Source organism: Canis aureus, chromosome 14 (assembly GCF_053574225.1).
Source record: "Canis aureus isolate CA01 chromosome 14, VMU_Caureus_v.1.0, whole genome shotgun sequence".
Lineage (NCBI taxonomy): Eukaryota > Metazoa > Chordata > Mammalia > Carnivora > Canidae > Canis > Canis aureus.
The window spans coordinates 27,285,524-27,308,271 of NC_135624.1; the positions used below are offsets into that span (position 1 = coordinate 27,285,524).

The 22,748-nt window shown below is 47.8% G+C and overlaps 1 protein-coding gene and 1 long non-coding RNA gene across 6 annotated transcripts; one reads left to right on the plus strand and one right to left on the minus strand.

The window, feature by feature from the left end:
• Positions 1–2,732: 2,732 nt before the first annotated feature.
• Positions 2,733–8,587, minus strand: LRATD2 (LRAT domain containing 2). Of its 5 annotated transcripts, none has more exons than XM_077847208.1 (2): positions 8,125–8,587; positions 2,733–7,570 (listed from the first exon to the last, which is right to left on the minus strand). In XM_077847208.1, the coding sequence occupies exon 2, from the start codon at positions 7,471–7,473 to the stop codon at positions 6,517–6,519; it is 957 nt and encodes a 318-aa protein (XP_077703334.1). In that variant the 5' UTR covers positions 7,474–7,570; positions 8,125–8,587; the 3' UTR covers positions 2,733–6,516. The 5 variants fall into 5 exon arrangements, with proteins under 5 accessions (XP_077703334.1, XP_077703335.1, XP_077703333.1 ...); XM_077847209.1 differs by having other exon boundaries at positions 8,111–8,587; XM_077847207.1 differs by having other exon boundaries at positions 8,183–8,586.
• Positions 8,588–17,948: 9,361 nt separating this feature from the next.
• On the plus strand, positions 17,949–22,530 carry LOC144282875 (uncharacterized). Its single transcript, XR_013351284.1, has 3 exons — positions 17,949–18,220; positions 19,913–20,107; positions 20,856–22,530. It is a non-coding gene; the product is annotated as an uncharacterized LOC144282875 (long non-coding RNA).
• The last annotated feature ends 218 nt before the right edge of the window (positions 22,531–22,748 follow it).

Sequence of the window (22,748 nt, forward strand, 5' to 3'; positions counted from 1 at the left end):
TAGAACTAAAGGGGAGACCTCTCTCGACCAGATAAAAATTCATTTTGAATAAGGCTTTTGAACACCTAGAATATCCTAGATTTTCTCTTTATCAATCACAATTGCTATTGATCTGCACTTTAGGTGCATTGTTTCATTTTGTGCTCACAACGACCACTTAAAGTAGATACTATTATTTTAGTCCAATCATATGATTATATACATTATATTATATTATTTTGCAAGTACAGCTGAAATTCAGAGTTAAGTGAATATGACCTATGTCATAGGTCACATCCTACAGAAGATAAAATAAGGCTTCCAAGCATATATTTAACTTCCGCCAAAGTTACCAGCTTGACAGTGAGTAGAGCCCAGAGTAGAGAAACCCAGGTAGGTTGACTGTCAAGACTTAACCACTATTCAGTTTTTCTTGCCTAGGTCAGACCCTCTACTTCCAGTTTAGCTTAGCCACTGAGAATCCTCAGTTATGAGGTTAAGGTGAATGCTTATTAAGGTAACCAAACCTTGGAAGTTAAGCACATTGTTGTACAAGTTTCTCCCACCAAAGTAGCAAAGCTCATCTTTTGAGTCATTAATGGCCATTGATGACGAGGCACCAAAGTCTATATTCTGATGGTGGCCTGTGTTGGCCAATTGAATGAAATAATGTCTTCTGCGATCATGACTCCAAGACCAGGGCATGAAGGCTGTCAAACTTGTGCTGTTTTACCTCTGCTTCCATCCAGCCTGACCTGTGCCACTTCTCTCAGTCTCATCAGGCAAAGGCCCGAATTCACACTATTTATAGCCCAGCTGGCAGTGGAGTTCTGGGAGAGGAGACAGTGTCACTCCCTTGCTCCCCGTTTGATTCATCCTACAATCACTGCTACCTCACCCTCCTCACATCATAGAGATGACAGCACCTTGAGGAGATAGGAGGGCTTTCTACTCTGGCAAACTCAACCTCCAGGTTCACTCACTCCCTCAAATGTAGAGTGAAGGTCTCTCCCTGCCAGGTCCTACTGGAGTAAGAAGCAAAGGCATTTTGAGGCCACTCAACATTCTTTCGTTCCCTCCCCAGCCTTCCTCCCTGAATCAGTGTAAGTCGTGCCCACTCTAAAGCACCTGGCTCTCTCCTTTACCCTTCTCTCGTCTCCTCTGGAAGGGTTGAGCATAAATGCTTCCTCAGGGAAGCCTTCACCAACTCATTGACGGAGAGATCCCATACACCCTGTACGTTTCCATCGACTGAAATTAAATTATTTACTGTGAATTCCTTTTTGGTAAGAAGTCACCTGTCTTACCTGTTAGAATGTGACACTGAGGACAGAAACTATGGATCTGGTCTATCTTTTTACGTTAGGCACTGGGAATTCAGGAGCCTCCCAGTTAAGTACTTTGTGAATATTAGGTATATTAGTTACATCCTTTTTGCCATCATCTGTACTTTCAGAATTTTGGTCTAATTCAACCTACACCCATTTGCTTTACCTGAAGACCTACCATCAGCTCTGTACAGGGCCGCCTTTTATTATCATGTCCCATACAACAAAAGAGTGAAATGAATTTCCCCTGAGAAACCAAGACTCTCTCAGTGTGTTTGCTTGTCATCTCTGCACATTCCAGTATCTAGACTAGAGCTCAGCATCCTCTACTCCTTCATAAATTCCTAGTATCTTGTGATTGCAAATACACACCAATCATTCTTGCATCTACTCTGCAGATAAAATGGCTCTATTTGTTCAATAAGCCAATTTCCCAGTTAATTCAGTAAAAGGAAATAAAAGCCCTTCTCACGTATTCTGGGTCTGTTCATTTTGGAGGTCCTTTTAAACGCTTCCAAACATGTCATTTTCCTACATTAAGCAAGCTCAGTCCACTTAAAGGGAATGGAAACAGCAGCCTACACCAAGATCTCCCAAGAATAAATGAACTTTCTGTATCAAGCTCCCTTCCCTCTATTTTCTTGTACAAGGAGAACCATGATAAATTAAGGACTCCCACTCTAGGGATAAATGGCCCTCCTGCTGCCGAGCTCCCTATTACTTTTTGCATTTCTGGTTCTTTCTATTTAAAATTCTCCTAAGAGCCTGTTGACAAAGCCCAGGCTTTTGAACCTCATGGGACTGTGGCAGTAGCTTCAGGTGCTGGCCTAAGCAGTGCTCGTGGCCTCCCACACACCAGTCCCAGATGCCACATCTGCCTATCAACTGCTGGCATCTGCATCCCTTATGATGCCAACGGTGCCATGTGGTCACATTTGTCCGTTTTCTGTAATTCAATTACCCAGTGAACAGATTCCCTTTGTCTGAAACTGAAACCACCCAAGATGCAACTGATCTTAATACCAAAACGCCCCAGTATACATTCCAATATGGGAGTGTGGTGATCAGCAATGTTTGCATTGATTCTGAAAATCAATGTGCACTGAAAATTTATGTTTATGAGACATTTTTCACGAACACTGATAGCCTAGAAGCAATGGGTGATTAATTCTCACAGAGCAAATGCAGGGAGGGCTTTGTCACTAAATGAATTCATCGAAATGTTTACTGAGCAATGTAAAGATGAATATCCTCAGAAAAACTACAGCTTGATATTTGAACCACACATAGCAGAAAGAGGTATACAAGTGGGGAAAAAATTATAAATTCAGTTAACACTAATGAATGGTTTATTGGAAACCTTTATAGCGTTTTTCAAAAGGACTTGATAGATTTCATTTTAATAAGACAGTGAAGAGGAAGTGGTTCAAAAGATGTCATCGATCTTTTATTTTAACTAAACACTGCCCTTCATTTTGAAGGAAATGATACAATTTCAAATCGGAACCTCCTTCTCAAGAAGTGGTATGAGAACATAACATTGATTTAACATACAATCTTCAACAAAAATAGTTTACACAATTCACTAGGAAATAAAATACACATAGAATTTACCATGTTAGTAAATGTAATTCTCCATGGGGCACAAGAATTACAGCTAAGAACAAAACATAGTGAAAATGTGAATAACCAGTCAAGTTTGTAGTTACCATGACTTAAAAAAAAAAAAAAATCTCACAAATGTAACTTTCCAAACAAAACCATTCGATGACCATGATCACAGATTTTATTCTAATTTATTTTAAAAAATGGTTAGACGATCACATAATATCAAGAGTCTTCAACACAGTGGATTCGATTTTGTTAGGAAAAAAAATAGAAAACAAGTAGTCATTAATTTTTCTTAACTCTCCATAGCATATGTGGTACAAAATTAAAGTTTTGCTTCCAAAAATATGTTTCCATGTGGTTGTGGTGCTGTCTAGTGGTGCTCTTAGGGCCAGAAACACCGAAGACACGAGAAGTTTAACCACTGAAGTGTCATTTTTCATAAAAACTAAAGATTTCCTTAAAGGTCTGGTGTCAAGTCTTCTGCTAGGCATTTTAGTGCTATAAAGTCATTTTCAATCACATGTGGAATAAAAGCTACAAAAAGTAGGAGTTCTTTCAATACAAAAAATGGTGTCGCTGACGTTGTGGGCTCCTTTGACATACATGAGCAGTCTCAATAAAATATTTGCTCAGATAAGAAAATAGAATTTGTTTCATTACTTTTAGGATATGTTCCAGTCCGGGGTCCTGCTTATCCCTGCCACAACTTCTGAAGAACATTAGAATCGATATTTCTTTCTTTCAAAGAACATACGTAATTCACAGTACAAAAGAGTTTTAAAGTCTTATTCCCAAGGAGAAACAAAAATTATTAAATATATTCACTTTTTTAAAGTGCCAGATGTAGCCATAGCCTGGACATTTAAAAACTCACTTATCCACAACACTGCCACCTTGAGGAAAGAGGGGAAGTTGACGAAGTCCCCTTTCTTGGAGCCTTCATTGGTTGATTGTTGCTTTACTTTAGAGCTCTAGAGAACCCTAAGGAAACTTCCAACGGAATCATTCTTCATGTTCCAGACTTCACATCTCTGGTAGCCAGTAAAAAAAAACGCTTGCATTACATTGGAAAGGAGATGGCTTTCCTCTTCTAGCTCATTTTCAAAAAAACAAAACAAAAACCCCCCCACCTCTTCTCTAGAAGCAGAATGCTACTGTTTATGGGTGCGGATTTTACAAGAGTTCTTCAAGTGGAGACTTCCCACAAAAAGCAGTTCCTTTGTAACGACAGACACTGCTGTACCTCCGTGTGACTAATGACATTCACTTTCCAATTGAGGGCCAAGGAGGCAGACACACAGATAGGGAAGTGGAAAAGCTGGCTGGCTAGCCAGCCCAGAGCTACTAGACTCTGCTGTTCTGTTCTTCTCCCCTCTTGGTGTCTGCACGCTGGTCTTTCAACCACCACGTTAAGTGTAAAAGAAAACCCAAATCTGTTAGATGTGGGAGGTTCTCCTAAATGTCTTTTACCTTGCTTGGCTTTGCCACGAACAAGAGAATATAAACATGAAGCTGGGAGATTATTTCACATGGAAACTAGAGCTACATTTCCCCCAGGCGACTGACATTTCTCCAAGGTCCCAGACTAGGGCTCTGAGTGTGGTTCATCTTTAGCAATGTGACAGGACCTGTTTGGTGATCCTTGTGAGAACAGGGAACATAGCTAATGCCCCCACAATTATTTCATATTGAGGTGCGACGACGGTCTAGGCTTTTTAAAGATTATGGCATCAACTTCCAGGTTTGAAAAAAAAGTATACAAAGAAATCCTTCAAGTCTTGTTGCTGTGACTTAGAAATCCCCAGGGAGAAGGCCCGAACATGGCCACAGCTTTTTAGGACGCTCAAATAGGATTCCACTCCTACTGTAAGAATTTGTTCAGAAAATGACTTGTTCGGTGTCATCTCAAATGACTCCCAAGGGAAAGGAAAACTTCACTCAACTTTTGAGACTGCATTAGCAATGCCAATCTGCGGCACAGCAGCACCGTTAAATCAAGGGCACACATCATGCCAGAGCTCTCATGAATACAAGAGATGGGTTGTAAAAATTTCTAGAGGCCCCACAGTATAGCAAACAGGATCAGTGGCAGATTCAGAGTACAGGCCAGACTGGTGCCGACAGATCTCACAGCCACCAACCTGTGCCTTAGGACTGTCACCAGATTCAGTGCTGACTACACCAGGTGGCATTTAATTTGTGATGGCTGTCACCCCTCTCAATTGCAGGAGCGCTCTGAAAGGGGGGGGGGTTCTCCAAGGAACAAAGAGACTGCTGCAACACAATAAGACTTTACATCTTGATTAAATTGCATCAGGTGTGGCTAGCAAAACAAACACCTCATCACTGAATAGACCTCAAGCCTAAGATTTTATCACCTGCAGAACAAAAGTGAGTGAGGGGGATGGGACAGCCAAGAGGCAAAAATAAAAAACAAAACAAAAAAACCCAAATCAAATCAAATCACGGCCCACCACCAAAGCCTTAAGAGTTTAAAAAAGGGTTATCTTCACTGTTCAGGAAGGGGATCAGATGATGAGTGGGAGATGGGATTCCTGCCAGGGCAACCCCATTTGACTACTTCTGTAGTGGATACTTTATGGGGTGGCATCGGCCAACCCTCTGTGTGACCTGCGGATGAACACAACCATGCAGGTTTAATTAGATTAGAGACACAAAGGCTATTCCCTCCTTTGATGACAACGTGGCTCTAAGTGCCTACAACAGCAGGCGAGAAACAAAGGCGGCAAAACAGAACCATAATTGAATCCTTCCCCAAGCTGGCCCGTGACAATGATTTACTTGGAGGGAGCAGGAGACTCCAGTAGAAGCCAGCTCCAGAAGATGAATTACTTGGGGGGGGGGGGGGGGGGAGGTAGCAAAGTCTTTGTCTTGTAGCCCAAGTTCACGAAACTATTCATCACACTTCACAGGGGGGCTGCTCTGGTTGTGGCCTGCTGCTCCCAGACCTGGGCCTGGACTCTCCAGCCTTCAACCCCAGCAATCCCCCAAAAGTAAATCACCCCAGCCTCCCACACCCCCCCTCCACACACACACCCCGGGGTGGAGGTGGGGGTGGCCTATCTGCAGCTTGGCTCTCTGCCAGCTGGGCGCCGCCACAAACCTGCTCAGGCTTCAGTACAGGGCCCCCTCCAAGCCCGGGGGGAGGAGGAGGCAACGGCAGGCACCAGTCCTCTGAATTTTCCTCCTCCCCCGAGTGCTTCAGAAGGGTCGAGTCTGGACCCAGGTCCGGCAAGGATGAAGCGTCGGGCAAGTCCACCTTTCGGCCCAGCTCCTGAAGGGAGCCAGATCCAGCGGGCGGGCAGGAAGTGCCCCGGCTAAAGGGCGCCTACGTGCTCCCTCCTGCTGCTCCTCCATCCAAGAGAACGAGCTCAAGCCACAGCTGGCTGCGCATTTCGCCAACTCTCCTTTTCTCCAAATGGCCCAGGAGCCCAGATGGGGCCCGGAAGGTGCTGGAGGAGGGAGCGAGAGGAGGGAGGGGGGGCGGCGGCAGCTGCTGCTGCTGCTGCTGCTGCTGCTGCTGCTGCTGCGGCTGCAAAGGGCTCCCGCCCAGGGGCTCGGCACCCAGCTCGGCCGCTCAGTGCACCGCCGCCTCCCGGGCCTCGTCCTCCCCGCCGGGCGCAGGGGGGCGCCCGGGAGGCGGCGTAGTCCGCGCCGCGTCGCTGTCGCCCTCGTCCGGCTCCGCCGGGTGCAGGTGCATGGCCAGCTCCTGCAGCACGGCCGCGCGCCCGATCTGGTCGTTGCGCCGCTTCTCCATGATCAGGTCCTCCAGGCTCTGGAACTCGAGCGTGTGGCTGCGCTGCGCCGAGAGCTGGATCTGCAGCCGGTAGGGCTGCTTGCCGATGCGCAGCTCGCCGCCGATCTTGAACTCGCGCTTGCCGTAGCGGCACCAGGCGGCGAAGCTCTCCGAGTTGCGCCAGCTCAGCTCGCGCTCCTTGGCGCCCACGTGAGCCAGCGCGTTGCGCACCACGGCGCCGGGGCTCAGCGGCTTGTAGCGGTACAGGTCGTTCACCACGCGGCCGCGCCGGCCCTGGCTCGCGTCCGTCAGGAAGCTGTTGCTCACCTCCAGCCGGTGCAGGTGCACCACCTGGAAGTTGCCCACGTACACGGCCCAGTGCGGGTACTGCGCCTGCGACACGAACTCCACCAGGTCGCCAGGCTTGCACTTGTTGAGCAGGTTCTCGGGCGTGTAGGTGCTGAGCGCCGCCGAGCCGGGCGCGAAGCTCTTCTGGTAGATGCACTCGTCGCGGTAGAACACGGAACACTCCACCTCGTGCAGCCGCGGGTCGTAGGGCTGCGGCGGCGGCGGCGGCGGCCCGTCGCCACCATCGGGCAAGCCGTCGCCGCCGCCGCCGCCGCCGCCGCCACCATCCGGCCCCTGGGGCGGCGGCTGCGGCTCCACGTCCTCGTCGTCGTTGGAGAAGATGTAGGAGACCCCGATGCGCGGCCCGTCGTCCCGGTCCACGCCGGTCGGGTCGGCCGTGGGAACTTCCTTGTAACTTAGGTGGGTCAGTTTCTCCACCTGGTTACCCATCACGCTGCGGATACGCGCTCACACGGCCGAGGGGGCAGAAAGCGAAAGCACCACCTGGGTCATCGGCACGGGTCCCCCGGACAGGGGCCGAGACCACCTGTTGGGAGAGGAAGGCAAGGCATGTAGAAGCCCCTCCACGGAAAGGACGAACTCGTTGACACAAGGGAGAAGGGCTCGGGGCTGAGCACCTGGAGCCATTTTACGGGGAGGCTCGGATGCGCCGAGCCTTGCCTCGATTCTCCACCTCTAGGGTCACGGTCCCAGGACGCCGGGCAACTGGGGCCCTCCCCCGCCCCCAGCACTTCACCTCGGTCAGGCAAAGCCCATTGCATCAGCAGCTCGTACGGCTTCCGCCGGCGCCCTACCTGCCAAGCCCAGGCAGGAGGGGTGAAGAAGAGAAACTTTGCTCCAGTCCCCCTTTCCTTAACCCTCCTTCCACCCCAGGGCCCTAACTTAGCCCCTAAGGCGCCCCCCCCCCCCCAGCCCCCTCACGCCTCCATCTCCGGGGAAACCGGCGAGGATCCCGCAGCTCGGCCGGGGCAGGTGAGCCACCCTACCTGGCTCACCTGCGGCGCTTTCGCCTCCCGTCTCGCCCGCCCCTCCCCCGCGCGCCCGCCCGCCCGCAGGCTCGGGTTACCTGCGAAAACTCACCCGCGGAGAGGAGGCGGCCTTGGGGAACCGACCCCCCCACCCCTCCTCCCAGCCGCACCTTGAGACTTCTAGGGTGAGTTTGCAGGTGTGGGATCCGCAATCCGTCCTCTCCGGGCGCGGGCGGCGGCGACGCTGGGCAGGGGGGAGCGACGCATGTCTGGCCCCCGCGGCTACGGGGCGCCCCGAGCCCTGAGGATGGGAAGCGACGGCCGCGTGCGCCGCACCCCTCCCTCCTGCTGGGGCTGCTGCTGCCCCCCAGCCTGCGCCCGGGGGAGGCGGCGCGCGAGCAGCCGGCGAAGGAAGGAGCCTCGCTGCCCGGCGGCGGCAGCCCCAGCCCGGACCCGGCGAGCAACAAGCGCCGGAGCGGGAGGGACGGGATTGTAGATCCGGCTCCGGGCTCCCCGGGCGGGAGCGCAGCAGCCCCTGGCGCTTAAAGAGACAGACGCCTGCTCCCGGAGCCCGGGTCTCTCCCACACGGCGCGGAGCCTCCGGGGGCCCCGCCCCCGCCCCGCCCCCGCCCCGCCCCGCCCCCGGCCGCGGGGCTCCGCCCAGGCCCCGCCCCCGCCCCGCCCCCGCGCCCGAGCCCGTTCAAACCCAGCTGGCAGGTACTCGCTTGGCGGGCTGACACCTCGGATCGCGGGGTCTACACTGGCCACGGGGGATCCCGGCTGCTTCCTAGAGCAGGGGCTCGCCGGGCGGGGCTGCGCTGCTTGCTCAGCTCGCGCTCTTCCGAGCTGGCGGCTTTCGAAAGCGATTGGAAGGACCTGCGCCACCTGCCAGCGCAGAGAGGACTGAGGGACTGAGAGTTTGGGTGTCTGTCCTGTTCCCTCTCCGCCTCGTTCCCAGAGACCTGGAGACGGGAGCAATAGTCATGGGCTAGTAAACAGGCGTTGGCTTCTGGATTTCCTTTCCTGGAATGTATTTCTTGCCCAAGGTCATTGAGAAAAGGATTTTTTTTTTTTTTTTTTTTTTTTTTTTTACTGGGACAGCTGGGGAAGCGTTTCAGTTTAGAGGTGTTTCTAGAACGCGTGCTGTGAAACTTTCAGGAAGGCAAAAAAAAAAAAAAAAGTTCACAGAAAGGAAGCCCCATAAAACTGAACGAAGAGGGAGTGGCTGGCTTTGCTCCCAAGCCCTGCCCTCTGTTTGTAAGCTGTCCCTGGAAGGTGGCACAAAGTAGATTTCATAACCTCTTGTTGTTTGCAGAGTGACCGAGTCATCCGGTGGGTTACGAAAAGCATTTGCTCAGAAAAACCATTTGCGCTTGTCGTTTTCCCTGGGGATGGGGGATCTAGGAATTGTCTAATTGTCCTTAAATTAAGAACAAATTAGCAGAGGCCCCTGGTGGATCTATTTCCTTCTTGCTGATTTACGGAAGGAAGTGACCGAAGAGGATTGCCTCTTAACCTCCACCACAAGGGGACACTTGTTCCCTCCATGCTGATTTTGCTTTTTGTCTTTTGTATTTGCTTGTATGTGTTTTGTTTTTCCTTTCATTTTTGTCCCTTGTCTGAGATGCAGGTTACCAAAGGGTTCTTTGTCTTAAAAAAAAAAAAAAATAGGCTTAGGCATTCACTGGAACACCAGACTCATTCGTGGTGGAATTAAGAATGCAATTTAAGACCTCTTCTACCCTGTTTTCCATCACTGTTTGTTTTAACTAAATTTTTCCAGGTAACACTATTATTAATTCAGTATGCATACCAACCAGTGGAAACAGGAATATACTAACACTACTACGATCCTTTTTAGTGTGAGAGAGAGGGGAAAAAAAAATCAATCTACTTAGGCCCTTTTGAGCCCGAACAATCGATATTGGCAGGGCCGTGATGGAAGTTAGTCCTTCAGCAAGTCTAAGATCACAGTACAAGTTCCGCCAAAAAGAGACTTCTGTGTGCCTGCTGTGCAGATTAAAATTACAATATTTTCTAAACAGCCTCGGGCACATGTTCTGAGGTGCTGCTGTTACCTGAACACTTGGTGTCACCACCATGTGAGCTCCTGGAGGTACTCATTTTACCGGGAGGAGTTAAGCTCACAGAGTCAATGACAGTCATTCCGTGTCTGTTAGTCTGAGAAACCTCTGCTAGGGTAGACCACTTGGCCGCAGCTGGTCCTGGGTAGGTTGGCTGGGAATAGGAGAATCCATAGGACACAGAAGTATGACAGTGTGCTGCCAGCACTCTGGGACAAAGATCTAACAAGTAGGAAACAATACCTAGTCATCTAGGTGCCTGTCCCCCTGTCTCGAGCAGCTGTGTCCAGGTATGTGATCATGGCTCAACAATATTTCTTGAATTGAAACCAACTGGAAAGTCTCAGGGGAAACAGGTTCTGAGTCATTTTTATAACCCAGTGCTTCGTAGTTAGTTAAGTGCTCTGTAAGTGCTTGATGGATGCTTTAGCAGAATTCCTGGCCACATTAATGGTCTCCCTCCTGTGTAGCTTATTCCACTAATTCCTGTTTAGGGCCCAGCCTTCATCTAGCCACCTGGGGCTCTTGGTCAGAGGTTATATAAGGGCTCCCAAACGTGCTTTGCTCATCTCAAATAATCGTTTAGTAAATTTAAATTAGCTGTCAACAATCTGGAGACTTGGGAAATCTCATGTTCAAATTTCCAGATTTGCTGGAAAAAGGTAACTGTGTGAGCCCACCAGGCCCACATTCTACCACAATGGCAACAAAGAGCTAAAACTAAGCGATCATTGCCTTGGAGATGAGATGTAGTCTCCAGTTGGCCCCCATCCCATCCCACCCACCTCAACTACCTTAGTTCCTTGGCTGGCCTGGGGAATCTCTGTGTTGGCCATCTCTGCCATTTCACTTGATTATATATAATTCAGCACGTGATCATTTGCCATCTGGTATTATTTTTTAATTCGTGTATTTAAAATGTCTTTTCTAGAGAGAGCTTGATTCAAAACATGTTTCTGGAAGAACTGCTAGGTACCTACTTGTCTTATACACCACACATTTATGCTATAAGTTCAACAGGCAGCATGCTGGGCCTTAGAGGTATTCATGTCCCCATGGAGGAGACGGAGAAATAAGTAGACATCTTAGGACAGTATGGCATGTTCTGAAGGAAGGGGAAGTAGGAGTGCCTAGGGGAAGTTTCAAGGCATGTGGGCACAAGTGAATGTCAAAATGCCTGCCATCAGAGGTGTGTGTTGAACTAGTGAGGGTGACATAACTGTAGATTAATAATGGCAACTACTAGTGAGCTCTTGATTCTATTTTTCTGTTTTATTAAGTTTAAAGAGGCTGGGTGACTTCTCCCAGCTGGCAAGTGGGATGATCCCACAGGTCCCCTTGACTTCAAGCCTTGTGCTCACAACCACTTTGTTTTAAATAGAGATAAACATATTCTTTAAGATTTGACAAATACTTGAGTTTTGCTGGTTTTACTGGGATCCAGAGAGAACGCCAAGAACACAGTAGACAAAGTCCTTTCTCTTATGGCATTTATATGTCGATAGGAGGAAGGCAAGTGACAAATAAGTCAATGGATAAGAATTTCTGAGAGAGATAAGGGCCATGATGAGACCAAAATAGGGTAATGGGATCGGCTGGCTGCAGAGAGGATGGGGGTGGGATGGGTGGCCTACTTTGGATAAGATGGCCAGAGATGGACTCCTGAGGGAGGGAAACTTGAGTTGGCACTCCAATGAGCTGGCCTTGGCATTGCCTCCACATTCCCAACTAAGGTGGGAAGGGATTAGGATGTTCAGGAAAAGGAAAGGAGACAGTGAGCTGGGGCTGGTGTAGGACATACAGTCAGAAAGGTAGGAAGCTTTGAGGTTTGAAGGTCTTCAAGCTGGCTGGCCCTTGGAAAACGACTCTTCAGGGCCAGGAGAGGAAGCAGGTCAGGTCCAATGCCAGGTTGCAGGACGGAAGGCATTCCATGCAAATGGAACCTGCAAACAAAGGAGGAAGGCCATGCAGGCACCGCACCGTCCCCAAGAACAATGGCTCACTGAAGACACAGTTCATTGGATTTGGATTCTCAGCCACACTGTAGCTTCATCCCCCCCAGCCCGGTGTGACCCACGTGTCACATCCCACACACATCCTTGGAGGAGGCGCTCAATAGAAACAAGCTGTGTTGAATGCCAGTTAGTCACTCTCACAGGATTCCTGTCCAAAGCAGTGGGGAATAATCGAGAATTGACATTTCTACCTGACAAGGCACAGGCCCTGACTCTGCAGGTGTAGTAGTTTGAATGGCTTGCTCCAAGAATGTACAAAACAGGAGCACGAGGGCGGAATTATCTGATTAGGCAATCTGGAACTTTGCCTGTTCCCCGGGCTAGGCCCCGGCCTCCCCGTGGCAGCAGATAGCTGAGTGAATTTGCTGGAAAACAGATTCCTCACACCTCCATCTATTAGGAAACTCCCAGACTTACCTGTGCCTGCTACCTGCTACCAGGGTTTTGTTGAAACCATAGGAGGTGAGCGGTAGCAGAATGGAAACAGATGACATGGGTCGGTGTTGTGTTTGCCACATGCATGACCTTGGAGCCTCTCTTCTCCGTTTGGCCTCCTCTCCTGGTCTCTAAAATAGGGCTGATGGTACTCCTGGTCTCGCTTGTGAATCCTCTGATGAGACAGTTTCTGTGGAGGCATCTTGTAAACCCTAAAGACTGTGGAGATGCCAGGCATTATTCACACACCGTGGAAGAGCCAGATGATGATTTTAATATGGGAAGGAAAAGGATAACCATTTGCTGTGGGCATGGTCTCGCTAAATTTCCATGCCAATCCTGTTTTTAACATTTCCCAGATAAGCACCCAAAGCCCCAGGGATATGAATCTTGCTGACTGTAAGTGAGAGAAGCTGGATTCAAATCCAAATCTGGCTGGTTCCAAGCCTGCTTTTCTCTCTGCACCAAGCTGCCTCGGGAACACCAGCATATATGTTCATGTAGACATTGGCCAGTCCGAGGACCAGGCAGCTGGTTGTGTCTTCTAGATGTAGAGTGACCAACTTGACCTGGTTTGTCTGGGACTATCCTGATTTTAGCATGTCCTAGGCAAACTGGGACAGTTGGCTGCCCTATGTGGGTGCTTCCCCATCGTGATATTGCCTTCCCTGAACCAAGGGCTTTCATGGAGTTGTGTGGTGGGTGGAGCAGGGATAGGAGAAGGGAGCAAGGCGAGTCACGTGTTTTCATCAAGACCTACTCTCACAAAGGGCCCCCGTTTCCAAATGAGGTTATAGACACAGCAGCTACTGCATAAGCAGGACCATCCAATAAAAAAAGACAACAATAGCCTGCTTTTGGCATTTATTCTTTTTTCTTTCTCCGTTTTTAATAGGATGCTTCCACAGGAGGTGAGGGCTGGGCCTCTGTCCCCTCTGAGAGCTGTGCCCTGCCAGCTGTTCTTCACACCCTCTCAGCCTGGCTATCTTAGGCTTTAAAACCTGCATACAGAGTTTTATACTTTAATTGAATTATTCCTTGACCTTCAGATTAAGGAAGGAATCACCGAGGATGAAGAGTGGCATCCTTTTCCTCAGCTTCTGCATTCTGCTTGCTTTGGGCCTCAGATAACCAGAGCAGGCTCTCTCAAGCAGGCTGGGCCAGAGCTAGGCTGCCCTGCGGGTAGGCATGAAGAGGAGATGCCCTGAGAAGGGGTCTGGGGCTATGCCGCCCACACAAATCCATTAGTTTTCCATGCATTCATCCTTTGGCTAAACTGTGAGGAAGCTTTTAATCCTTTTCTAGAAGAGGACTCACTAGTGGGAAAACACCGAGGCCTGTCCCTTCCAGATCCTTGCTGTTTGGGGAGGCCCCTGACAACATACTGTTGATGTTGAACCGGAGAGTTTGATTTGTGCTCCGGAGTCTGAGCTTGTAGCTGGGCTCCTGCAGAAGCCTCATGAAAGATGCATTTCACCAGTCGGTTCCAGGGGAGAGACCGGCTTAAATTACAGCTCTATAAATCCAAATATTGGCATATCTGCAAATCCAAATGTAGAGATTTCAAAAAAAGTCTAAATTCTAAGAATCTTATTTTGCACTTCTTGTGCAAAAAAGGGGAGGATGAGATATTTAGAGAGGAGACAAGGCTGTCAATAATGAGAAAAGCTTCAACACAGCAAATCCAACCTCCTTTTCTTTCCTTGGGCATTCTTCATGCTTCCAGGGAAGAAGAGCTGACATGAGAGAGGAAGACAGCATTTGTTCAGCATGGCTTTCTGCAGGACAGATTAGAAGAGCCACCTACTGAGGATTTGGGGCGTAGGGCTCAACAAATCTGGTTGGTCAATTTATGTCTCTTTGCCCAAGCCACTTCCAGGCCTAGGGCCAAAGGAAGCCCATGGGGCTCTTAACCCACTATAGTCTGTTCACAACCCATGGGCTCCTAGCAATCCCATGAGACCGTGAGTCAAACCAGGTCGCCCTTTTGGTCAGAAACTTCCTGTGACTCCCCCTCTTTCATGGGGAAGGGCCAGAATCCCTAAAATAGGCCCTAAAGCCCTGGCCTGTCTTCCACCTTACCTCTCTGACACCCCCTCGCTCACACTTCCAGACACACCGGCCCCTGGCTGTTCCTCCCCGCCATGGTGGCCATGCCTTTCTCTCACAGCCTTAACATTTGCTGTTCCTTCTGCCTGGAACACTTTTCCACCAGACAACTTCATGGTGTGCTAAGTCTTGACTCAGATGACAGCTTTCTGGTGAGCCTTCCCTGGGCAACCCTATTTAAAATTCCAAATGTCCTCCCATACATATTCCTTACTCTTCTTTCCTGCTCAGTTTCTCTATCACTTATTTAACTCACTTATCACCTTTTAGGATTCTATTTTAATTTCTATATGATTTTGTTTATTACCTTTCCTAATTCGGTATAAGCTCTATGAAGTCAGAGATTCTTGTTTTGTTCACTGAGGTATCCCTAGTTGCTAGAACAGTGTTTGACACATATTCGGGTTATTCTTAATTTAAAGATTACTTTGAAAATTCCCTAAGTGCCTGTAGTGTTCCAGGTACTATCCTAGACAGTTGAATCTTTAGAGCGGTTAAGAAGTTGAAGCCAGGTTAATACAGCTAAGTTTCACCAGGAAATTATAGCTCTGCCCTGTTCAACATGGTAGCCACTAGTCATATGTGGCTGTTGAGTACCTGAAATGTAACTGGTCTGAAGTGAAATGTGTTGTAAATGTAAAATGCACACCGATTTTATAATATGGTACAAAAGAGTAAAATATCTTACTAATTTTTTTCCAAGTGATTACACATTGAAATTGTAATATCTTAGATCTCTTGGGTTAAAAGATGATTTTACAGAGTTGGGACACCCACCATTAACATTATCGAGCATGTTCTATTCCCTACCAACTAAGCAACTTTCTGACAGGCGTTTGGGGAGACATGCTTAGAAACAGTACAGATTGACCTAATAATTATATTTCTTTTTGTCAATCAGTAAGAGAGGTGGGGGACTGGCTTCATGCCTCAGACTGTGTAGGCTAAGTCTATATACTTTCTATGGGTTGGCTGAGTTGGGTTTCTGAGCATTTGAGCTTAAGGATTATACTTCAGATGATGAAGAATTCACGGAAGTGGTAATAAATAAGATACTAGCAGCTAACATCTGTGAAGTGCTTACTATAAATAACACCATCCTAAGAGCTTTATGTGTATTTACTCATCTAAGCCTCACCTAACGAGCTAGGCACTGTTATCAATATCCTCAAGCATCTTACCTATGACAACATAGCTAGTGATTTTTGGAGTCAAGAGTCATAAGAGTGATGTGTCACAAGAGAGTGTCACACAGTAGGGGTAACCTCCGGCCACCCAACTGCCGCAGACGGTAACCAATATGGCTGAGTTCCTTTGTCTTCATACTTCACATCCCTTCTGTCTTTGCATTCACTCATGAATCTGACTCCTCACCATCCTTCTGGCCTCATGTCTCCCCATTTGCCCCCTCTGTATGGCCCAGCCACATCAGTCCTTGGTTTCCTGTCCACATCACGCTTGTGATTACCTCAGACCTTGACATGTCCAATCCCTGGGCCTGGAATGTCCTGGACTTCCACTCTTCATAAAGCTAAATCCTTTGTATGCTTCTTAAAAAAAAAAAAAAAAGATTTTATTTATGTATTAGAGAGAGCACAAGCAGGCAGAGTGGCAGGCAGGGGGGTAGGGAGAAGCAGGCTCCCCCGCTGAGCAGAGAGCCGGATGTAGGGCTTGATCCCAGCACCTGTGGTCATGACCCCAGCCAAAGGCAGCCCCTTAACTGACTAAGCCACCCAGTGCCCTAATCCTTTGTATTCTTAATGTCTCCAATTAGGTCAAGTCCTTAGAGAGGGTTTTGCCAACTACCTTATTACCCACCTCACCCTTCCTCAGCCCATTTGTTTCCTAGTAACACTTACTACAATAATGATTGTATTTGCTTCTTTTATCATTGCCTGTGTCTCAAGGAGCCCAGACTGATGTGTCACCATTGCACTCTTATTATCCAGTAAAGTGTCCGACACACGGTTGATGCTTAACAATTATGCATTGAGTAAATAAACCCCTCTTTCGATTAGCTTTATATTCTCATTTTTCATAGCTCAGGAGAAGCATTTCTTCAAAAAATGATTTTGAGTTGCAAGAATGTGTTCGGTTTGCAAAGCGAACGTGTGAAGTGGAACCCTGAAAAAGCTGAAGGAGTAAAGTGGGTCAAGGGAGAGAAATAGAAAAGAAAAAGAAAAAGGATGACAATAAGGGCCTATTAAGGGGAACAGATGTCAAGAAAGGACTTTGCTAAAGCTCATGGCATCAGGAGTTGATGAGTTAACTGATGAGACTGCAGGAGCGAAGGATGGGATGGGGTTCTCCCTCTACGTGGGGAGGACTTACCTGTGAGCTAGCCCTGCCCTGGACTCTGTGGCCAGGGCTGAATGTGTACCACTGTGCATGAGGGTCGGCTGCTGTGCCTGCCAGTCCCATTCCAGGAATCCTGGCCTACTTTATGCCATCCATCCATCCTCCACTTGCTATGCAAAGGAACCAAAACCTGCCCCTCACCCTCTGGATGCTCATGGCTCCATCACATCAACTAACTAGCATCTACAAAACAGCTTAGGAAATATTCAGTTAGCACTTTTTTAAGTAATGGGTTAATGAATGCATAGAATTAAGCCTTTGTCTTAAGAGTCCTAAAAGCAGTTGGGGATGCCAGACAAAGGATATTTAGAGTCTGAGCCAAAAGGATAAGTATATAAGCTATGTTTACCGAGCTTTTGCAAATTGGAGAAGCTATAATCACTCTGTCCATAGCTATTGTAGGGGAGGAAGCAAATAATTTTGCTCTGTCTTAGGTTCATTGGCTGGGGTCCTTAAATTAGACTAGCAAATGACAGATTAACAAGAGAAAAACAAATAAAAGCTTATTAACGTGTGCATCACACATATACATGGGAGCACTCTGTGAGGCGTAGATCAAAAGGGTGTTTGGAACTTGGGCTTATATAGTATCTTAGCAAAGTATAGTAATTTTGTAGAGAAGTGACAAGACAAAGGACTTTGAACTTCTAGGTAAAGCAAATTGTGGGAAGGCAAATATATGGGGAAACTAATAGTAAACTAATGGAAATTTTCTCTGTGCCATCTTGTCTCCAATGGTACAGGAAGTGGAGAAAGAGCGACACCTTAACAAGGGGAATTTGCCTGAAGACAGAGGGGGAGGGCAAAGCATTGCTTATATCTGCTTCTTTTCAGTTGCCTTCCACCTTGTGCTAAAGTGACTCCTTTTGGGGTAACATATTATGCTGCTCTTCACAGTGAACCAGCGGAAAGATGAGGTCTTGTCTCTGAGATAGCAGGAGACTTCATTCTGTGCCAGGTTCTGTGCTATTTGTAATCATTACCTGGTTAACCCTTCTCATAACCTCCCAGAACAAGTTCTCTTATGATTCTAATACCCATTTTATAGCTGGGGAAGGTGAACCATCTAAAGTGGCAAACCAGCCAACCAACAGGATATGGACCCAGCCAGGTCTGAATGCAGGCCCTACTGGACAGGGGACCCCGGTGCCCCAGCAACTATTTTTCCACACCAATGTGACCAACAACAACAGGAAGGAGCTTCTTGGTAAGCCAAAATGTAGCCATTGACTGTTTTTATCTCCTTCTCCTCCTCTAAGTGGGGTGTGCTTCAACCAGAGCAGCTAGCTCAAGGGTTTCAGATCGGTGTCTTAGACTTTAGCACAGCCACACTGACTGCAATAACAGACTGATAGAAGATGGCCCCATTGGGAAAAGGAACCTGAACTTTCTATATCAGCAGAGCCCAGGGAGAGGGAAAAAGAAACAACCTGAGGACCCTGACTAATTTGATAAATGAATATATTACTGTGGGAGGGTCTGAGTCATTAGAGCTCTGGGGACATGCCAACGATGATAAATAAATTGGATTTCAGTGTGCTGTACCGAATCACTACGTCCCGGCAGGCACTTAAACACGACACCAAACCTGAGCATGAAGAAGGCTGCCATTTTGGCAAGGTCAGAAAGATTCCAGCTCCCACCTGGCAAATTTCCCTCACCTAGGGATTTACAAATTCCTGCCCCAAACTGTCAGGGACTAGATCAACATTTACCAAGACTGTACTCAGCTCCTTTCCTTCCATTGTCCACAAACCTTGGGGTTTCTGGCCTCCTAGGTCGTTATGTAAATGAGTTACCAGCAGACTCTAACAACCATTAACTAGGAACACTCCACCTTGACCATCTTCTAGTTAGCTGGATTTCTGCTTAACTGAAGGTTAAATAAAACCTGCCTTGTTTCCTTCCTTGTTATTGAAAATCTTTCGAAACTGTGTTAGTTTCACCTACCTGCCTAAGTTTCTGCAGCAGAATGGAAATAATTACATTTTTGCTTGATGATCAGACATCTTGCAGTGCCTTGGGGCGCTGTTCTTGCCTAGCGGTTAGGATTAAAATTTCACTGTCATTGGAGACTTTTGTGAGAAATTGGGTACCAAATGTTCTAAGTTGAAAATAAATTAATTTTGCTGAGAGAAATGTAGCATCTTGCCTTCCCAGTGCCTAGCAAAGTGTCAGGAGCATTTTCTCAAAAATGCTGATGGAGTCAAAGGATGCCTGATATGAATTTATTTCTTGCAGCTTTTTTCTCCCCCTAATAATGATTGTTCCTGCTCTTTATTGATTGCTAGTGATCGGTTCCAGATGTTGTGCATGCATTACAGCATTTTATCCCTTGTTGCCACCCAGAGGGTGGGCTTTATGCTACAGAGGAAGCAAAGGACCCTCAGAGAGGCTGAGTGACTTGGCATAGGTTCCAAAACCAGGAAGGGACAGAACAGAATTCACATTACTTGAGGCTTTTATGAATGGCAGTTTTCCTCTGCATATGGGGGCTACATATACCAGGACTGCCCCCAAACCACAAGAAAATGGAGCCTAATAGGAAGTGGAATTCCCTGTAGAAATGGACAGACACACATACACCCCATGGCCCTAGACTCCTCCGTCTATTAGGGAATCAGTACAGGGTAGTAATTTCAAGAAGTGATTTCCAAAGTATCCATGGGAAAGGACAAGTCTGTTGGTTTGGTTTCCTGGTTTGGTTTCTAATTTCTAACTTTTTGTGCACCTTTGTCAAATAACATAGATAGAAATTACTAGAGGATGAAGTCAAAAATAAAGTGACATACAAGCCATACCTTCGGTACTAGACTTAGCAGATATGATAACCTGTCAAATAGTCATAAAATTTCTACCGGCTTGCTCCTAGTTTTTGTTCTGCTTTCTCTATGGACAGGTAATGAAGAGTAGATGGATGGACAGAGGTGCTCCCATTCCACTACATAGCGCTGCCTCAGATGGCCCCTCCTCCAGGTGTGGTCTGACTGGGCAGCATTGGCCTCACCTGGGAGCTGAGCTTGTTGGCTATGCAGGATCTTGGCCCCTGCTTCCACCTGCTGCATCAGAATCTGCATGGGAGCAAGGTCACCAGGTGATTCTGGGGCATCTTAGTGCATAGGAAGCACTGTCTTAGAACATAGGCTCTGAAGTCTGACCGCCTGTTTTAATCAAGCTCTTATCTCTTACTTCTGTGTGACCCATCTCAACCTTTCTATGCTTCCAGTCTCTAGTTTTCACAACGAGGCCACCCCCACCCCCACCCCCACCTCTGGGCTACTGTGAGCACTGCCAGGTGATCTATCCAGGGGGCTAAGGCCAGAGGATTACACTCAAGGGCACCCAGCCCCGAACCCCATGGAGTCCTGCACTATAGCTATTGTGATTGTTAATGATTAAAAAAAATTTGGGGGGGGGGGTCCTAAGCCATCCTATTGTCTTTGAGGTCTAGGCATTCAGGCCAAGGATGGTTCCTTTGATGGTCATGTGATCTGTTAGCTACATGGAGGGCTCCCCTTTCCCTGCTGGACTCACATGATTTAAATGGCTGCTGAGGCCTTTTAAAGCCCATTGGGACAGCTTCCTCACCCCACTGAGGACCACCTGTTCTTACTAACCATCCCAAACAGAGCGAGTTTGCAAGGGGGCCCTACAGGCTGGTAAGTTTTGGCCTCCCAAGTTGTTGAGAGCAGATCTCACTGTGGCTTGGTGGATCTTTCTGGCCCATGGAGCCACCACAGTTCAGCCAGGAGAGGGGATACACGCTCTGCTGCGGGTGGTGGGGTTTCTGGGGCAGCTGTGACTCTTGGATGCTCTCTTTCTTTCTCCTGTTATCTCTACAGATGAAAACCAGCGTGTCCACTGGTGAGACGAACTGTTCCATGAACCGGGGCCAGGAAAAGGCAGCAAACAAAATGAACAGTCAGCTGAGTAGCGTTTGCTGGAGATTTACGTGGAAACCTGCTCACAGATGCAGGGCTGCTGGATTTATAACAAGGGTGGGATAATTTGTTCTTGTGTGCTAAGATAAGGGCAAACAAATTTCATGCTGTGATGTAAGCTCCTATCTGCAGAAGTCAGGAAAGATTCCCTGCCCTGCTGCCGAACTGCGTCCTTGACAAATTATCCTGAGAGGTTTATTTCTCTAGAGACTTCATCTAGAGGTCATGCTGGGGCCTAAGTGTGGAAGGTGGAAGGACATGCTGGTTGCAGAGAAAGGAGACTCTTCTATTTCTGTGCATCTGGAAGCCCAGAAATGAAAGTGTCCACAATGCTGGCTATAGTATTTGGAAAATCCCTGAGAGATGCTGGGGTGGCATTGAATAGCTCTGTGGGATCCGTGGGCATGGTTGAGGAAATATGGCTGGAAATAGATGTTCCCATTTCACACCACACTTGGTCTTGGTCCAGCAGACACACAAAAGCACTGGCTCTGCCCTTTATGCTGTCAATGGCAGGTAGATAAGTGTCCTGTGTTCCTAGCTTTCCTCATCACACCTCCATGGAAAGAAGCCTTCACTAAGCTGCAGGAACTAGCTGGCTGTCTCTGCCACCCCTTCTACTTCTCGAGGACAAAGGTACTTACTGTCTTGATCATCTTTGTATCCCACATGCAGGAGTTACTCTATATATTTGAATAATGCTTACAGAAATAAGAAAGCAAGCTAGAGCTCGGAGGGTGAACCCCTAAGAAATGTCGAAGCCTAAAATTTGGAAAATTATGATTCTGTAGTATATAGTGTTTAGTGTTTTCCATATATTTGTTTTATAATCCTAATGATTCTATATCTAATTATTATTATCTCACTTACAAATCTTCCACTGGAGGCTCTAGAAGCAAGAAAACACAGGTCTCATGTAGTGAAGCCAGGATTAGAACTCACTACTATTAGGCAACCAACCTTTCTTTGCCCAAGCTGATCTCAGAGTCTTGATTCCAGGGTATATCACTATCCATGTTCCTTTAGGGATTTCCCTGGGCCTGGGCCTGGGTCCCATTTTTCTCATCTGTAAAATAGGGGGAGAGACCAATTAAGATCCCATCAGCTGCTTGTCAGTGGGTGTCCGGAGCGCAGGAGGAGGAGGTGTGCAGTCAGGCAGACTGGGTGATGTCAAGTGTGAGTCCCCAGTAAACTGGATGTTGTTTCGCCAGTGTGAAAAAAGTGAACAGGGAGCCAGTCAGTGGCACAGAGCCTTCTAGAGGCAGTTCATCCCAGGGCCTGGAAGTCCAATCTAGGACTGGTGAGTGACCAAGCTAGTGTAATAGAGAACAGTGATCCCAAAAGATGTGCATGGTCCTGTTTGTGTGTTTGCAGAGTAAGGCACACATATGTGCACACTTATGCACACATGGATACAGCCATCAAGAGAGGGGATCCCTGGGTGGCGCAGCGGTTTGGCGCCTGCCTTTGGCCCGGGGCGCGATCCTGGAGACCCGGGATCGAATCCCACATCGGGCTCCCGGTGCATGGAGCCTGCTTCTCCCTCTGCCTGTGTCTCTGCCTCTCTCTCTCTCTCTCTCTCTCTATCATAAATAAATAAAAAAATTAAAAAAAAAAAAAGAGAGTGTCTGTCTGAAGCCAGAGACACAAGAGACAAAGAATAAGATTCTTCTATGTTGCAGATGATACCATACAAACTCTCCAGCTTCCCCATATAGGACTTTGAAGATTATAAAGGTCTCTTATTAATCAGTCTCCCTCTGCCCATGATTTCCATATTCTTGGGGCACACAG

Bases quoted from the DNA above. Each gene is read 5' to 3' on its own strand.
- LRATD2 (XM_077847208.1), bottom strand. From the start codon at position 7,473: ATGGGTAACCAGGTGGAGAAACTGACCCACCTAAGTTACAAGGAAGTT.